This window comes from Sitodiplosis mosellana, unplaced genomic scaffold (assembly GCF_009176505.1).
Source record: "Sitodiplosis mosellana isolate CC-2019 unplaced genomic scaffold, AAFC_SMos_1.0 Smas_scaffold_5, whole genome shotgun sequence".
Taxonomy (NCBI): domain Eukaryota; kingdom Metazoa; phylum Arthropoda; class Insecta; order Diptera; family Cecidomyiidae; genus Sitodiplosis; species Sitodiplosis mosellana.
In genome coordinates this window covers 51169-55628 of record NW_022595248.1, presented here as the reverse complement: position 1 = coordinate 55628, position 4460 = coordinate 51169, and the positions used below count along the sequence as shown (strand labels likewise).

General features: G+C 37.6%; 1 protein-coding gene across 1 annotated transcript in view; it reads left to right on the top strand.

Moving 5' to 3' along the window:
• Positions 1–334: 334 nt before the first annotated feature.
• Positions 335–4460, top strand: part of LOC129566972 (discoidin domain-containing receptor 2-like) — a gene marked incomplete at its 3' end in the record, with an annotated part of 46316 nt that continues 42190 nt past the window's right edge. The window contains exon 1 of the mRNA XM_055443421.1: positions 335–1407. Within this exon, the coding sequence (XP_055299396.1) occupies positions 1272–1407 (136 nt within the window). The remainder of the gene's footprint in view (positions 1408–4460) is intronic.

Sequence of the window (4460 nt, the reverse complement as noted above, 5' to 3'; positions counted from 1 at the left end):
ACTCGATTCCAGAACACCTGATTATTCTTTTGCCATCGAAACGAAAGCCAAAGCCGAAGCCATAGAAATGCTACCCACTCCATCCACTGCCAACGCAAACCTAACTGCAAAGCAAATCCTTTGAATATATATCACACACACACACACACACTCTGTCTCTCTAACGACTTTTCATCCCTCACACTCTCCGAGTCGGAACATTTTACATTTCGAATTATACACACACATACATACACTTTACCCATTTACAACTATATTAAAGATTTGCCCGTTTACAAACGTGTCAAGCTCATTACTAATCCAAACATTTTCTATTCCATTTATTTCAGATATGATGCCATAAATCCTATTATTATTCATCATTTTGCGAACAGCGCTGCTTTTCGTAGCAAACAGACAGTAGAGTGAGAGACCAGAACTGGAGTATTTTTGGCTTTGTGTATTTGAAGCGCGTACATCGAACTGAATCGGCATACGTAAACACACACACACACAGAGTGCGAGAGAAGAGACGAAAGGATTTTGGTTCGGGGACGACACATACAAAAGAGATAAAGCGAAACATTCGCATTTGATGTGAAACGGTTGCATGGAAATGACAGAGCAGTAATCGGCAGCAAAGCGTTCATAATTACTGGTTGCACTGTCAAGAGAATCTCGTAAACGGGCGGAGATCACAGAGGAAGAGCGAGAGTGAACAGACGCGGGCGAGAGAAATTAGTCGACAGTAGAATTGTGTATTGAATAACAATAATTAAATTTACGCCTCGTAATTAAAATCGCACAGATTGACTCTTGGATCTCGGATTCGTCGGACAAGAGCAGCAGCATTTACATTCAGCATTTTCAACAATTAATTATATTATCAATTTATTATTCGTTTGGATTTGTTGTGTGTCATTGAATTCGACGCTGAAAACCACATAAGCTGTCGTTGCCTTGCACAATATTCCATACGGACACAAATACACACGCACACGTGTGCAACTGACAAGTGACAACTCTGAACTTCAAGTGTAACAAAAAATTAAATATCCACTTTATATCAACTTTTTTTTGTTTTGCTCGTGAAAGTCTTCAATTACTGCATCGAAATTGGAAAAAATTCCCAATAACATATCGTTCGTTAAATTGGAAATCAATTTAATTTGATCAACGTCATCGAAAAAACATAGAGAGAACGAGAGACACAGACTATTTTGGGCTAACCATTCTCGCCTATATGTGTTTAAATTGAAATTTGTGTGCGCTCAGCGACAAGCCTCTCCACAATGATGACACGGAGATTTGTTGGAAGACGCAATCGTGCAACCACGCAATTCAAATGGTCAATGCGAAGCGTTCAATTGACGATAATTGGTTTATTGATCGCCAACACAATCGAACGAAATGAAGCCGTTGATTGGGGTAAGTGTTGAAAAATATTTCAATTAAATTATCAACTTTTTTTTTTTTTGCACATAACAAATAACAGCGAACACGAGACAGGGAAAAATATTCGTGTATTAAAAGGAAAAAATCCGGAATTGTTCGCACATTTCATGCATTTATTTTAAGCATTCACTCGCTTTGCATTGCAACGAAAATAAAATCTGTCATAATAAATAACCGCGAAGCGCTTGAGATTTTTTATTGAAGAACAACTGAGCCTGACAAAAATGGTACCTTTTTGCTCATATTTTGGTTTGCACTATGCCGGATAAAATATACTATATGCCTCGGCACACACTTGCGCATTTCATTCTTGCATTTTTTTCTCGCTCTCTCTCTCTTCGGTTGCGTTGCATTGCATTGAAATGTACAATCGTTTTTTCTGGATTATAAATTGCTTGAAATGTAATTATTTCATACTTTGTGCAATGGGATTCTTTTCTCTTTCTTCGGTTTGTTCATTTTCTATCTGTTTGTGCCCTTCGAATGAAAAGATCAAAGAATCGCATATTTTTCGAGAATGTTGCATATTTACTTATGCATAGCATCGGTTCAACAAGTAATTTTAATATGACACGACGTGTTCAGCGAACACACAAAACCGGCCAATGCAAGCAAGAAAGATATAATGACACTGAGATGCGAAAACACTGAATGAAAAATCGAAATACAAACAACAAAACAACGATGAAGCAAACAGAAAAAAAAAGCTAAACCCATAAATAATGATAAAGCAAGCGGCAAATGTACCCATCGGTACGAGAAGAGCTATTTTCGTTTTGACTTTTGTATATTATACAAACTTAAATTCGAGAGAAAAAAAAGCTGAATGAACGAGATTGCTAACAAGAGTCGAAGACAAAGAATCGAGAAAAAAAACACTGATAGCAACAAACATATGAAACGAAAATTAAAATGGATTTACGACGGCTGCCAACATCAAAATGGGAAGTGTATATATATATATATAAAAGTATAATTGAGGAAGGAGGCAAAGGAGGAGGAAAAAGACACACACACTGAATAGTGAAAATATGACGGCATTATAATTGTAATAAATGTTCATTTTCTTCTTGCACTGTGTTCGGCTTTGTTTTGAAAGATTTCTGTCGCTCATTTGCCAAAACACCCGAATTGCTCACGTTCCATTTGAAAATGAAATGCTGTTGTTGCGTGCAACGTGAAATGAGAAATGGCCATTCAGTGTTCGCTGCTGTTGCGAGTGTAGTGTTCAGCACACGCAAAAGCGCATTTCAAATGAAACGATAAAATGCAATTCGTAAAGAAAACGGAAGAGGAGTCGTTGTTGTTGTGGCTGTTTTTTTTTCTGTCTCTAGAAAGAACGCATGTAATTTAATTAGAGAGTGTGCCGGTGAACATGTGAGGACAGAGCGACAGTCATCAAACATGTAAATTATATTTAATATTGTCATGAATGTTATTTTCAATTTGGTAGCAGCCAGCAGCAGCAATAGCGCGTCGCATCCTTCACCCGGCCTGGATGCATCATTTTTAATGCATTTCCATGGTATGAAAATCAAAGACGACACTCTTCAAGCACTTCAGCATCTCTTGCAACCATGTACGTTAATTCGTAAATCTCAACGGGTATTTTGGCGGAGGGAGAAAGAACAAAGTCAAAAAGTCACTTTGTCATTTCAACCAAAATATAATTCATGCTGCAAGCGACTCACTCCAACACAAACACACACAAATCCCGCACTTTCATCGTTTTTTTTTTAAATTTCATTTCCATACGATCCATTCGCTTCCTCATTTTTATTCAGATCGTCTTGATATTCAAGAGTAGCATTTTTTTTTCTTTCGATGTGTTACATTTTTGCATTCGCACAGCGAGCGAGAGTGGTGGAGAGATAAAGAGAAATAGAGACAGACACAAAACCCATTCAGCGCACCGACTGATGTTTGCTCATTAAAATTTTGCTAAACAAGTCATTTGGAGTTAATGTAAAGGATTTTCTGATTCCATCGAGAATTCGCGCATTTTTTTTTCTCTGACTGTTCGTTTCCACTTGTTTTTCCATCCATCTCACATTTTAATTTTTGCAAATCAGCTGCACATTTTCTACGATCCGACAAGAAAAAAAAGAAAAACAAATAGAATGGGAGGAAAAAAAATGAGAGTAATACCAACAACAACAACGAAAAAAAAAAAATAGCTGAATGGTCAGTGTGAATGAAAAAACCTAATGAAATTGTTGTGTGCAAACAAGTTCTTGTTCCTTCGTTGTTGCTTCAAAAGCAACGGATAGATGAATCCCTGCTGTTTGCTAAATGAATTAAAATATTTGCCATTTAATTACGAATTTTTCTCGCAGTGTTTGTCCGCGGTGAAAAAAAACAACGTATCTCATTCAATTAATACTGTTTGATTTCACGGCTAAATCGCAACTCCATTTCACACAGTCGATGAATTATAATTTATGACTATTTTTAGCGTGTCGCTATTTTTTTCTCTCTCTCCTAGTGATGCAAATCAAATAGAACCGAATCACGTTCGAATTGGATTATTGAGATCACTTTGGCACGCCAGGTTTTCGCTTTACATTTAATTTGTGCAGAAATTTCATTGAATCGGTCTCTTTATATGATCAAACGTTTGCTCTCTCACTCTCGGTGTTTTTATTGTCGTGCTGCCGTTAAGTTGGTAGCCGAAGTGAGCCACGGTGCGGCACCAAGAAATACGGCAATAAAAGGGAAATTCATTACACAGCCGTTTAAATGTAATAAATTAAAGTGCATTTCGTGTTTCTCGCGAAATGCGCCCGCGCGCACTCTCCTTCGTTCCACATTTTACAATTTTTCACCACTTCAGCTTCGCGTTGAGCTCAAGTTCAGTTCCAGTGCACACTTTATTTTTCCTCTGTGCGTTGCACGGCGGCAAATTTTGCCATTGCCATTTTTTCTGCACTTTTTTCTACTTTTCACCGGTGCATGTACGATGTGTCCCAGTCAATGTTCATTGCAAGAGAGAGAGAGAGAGAGAGAGAGAGAGAGAGAGAGAGAGA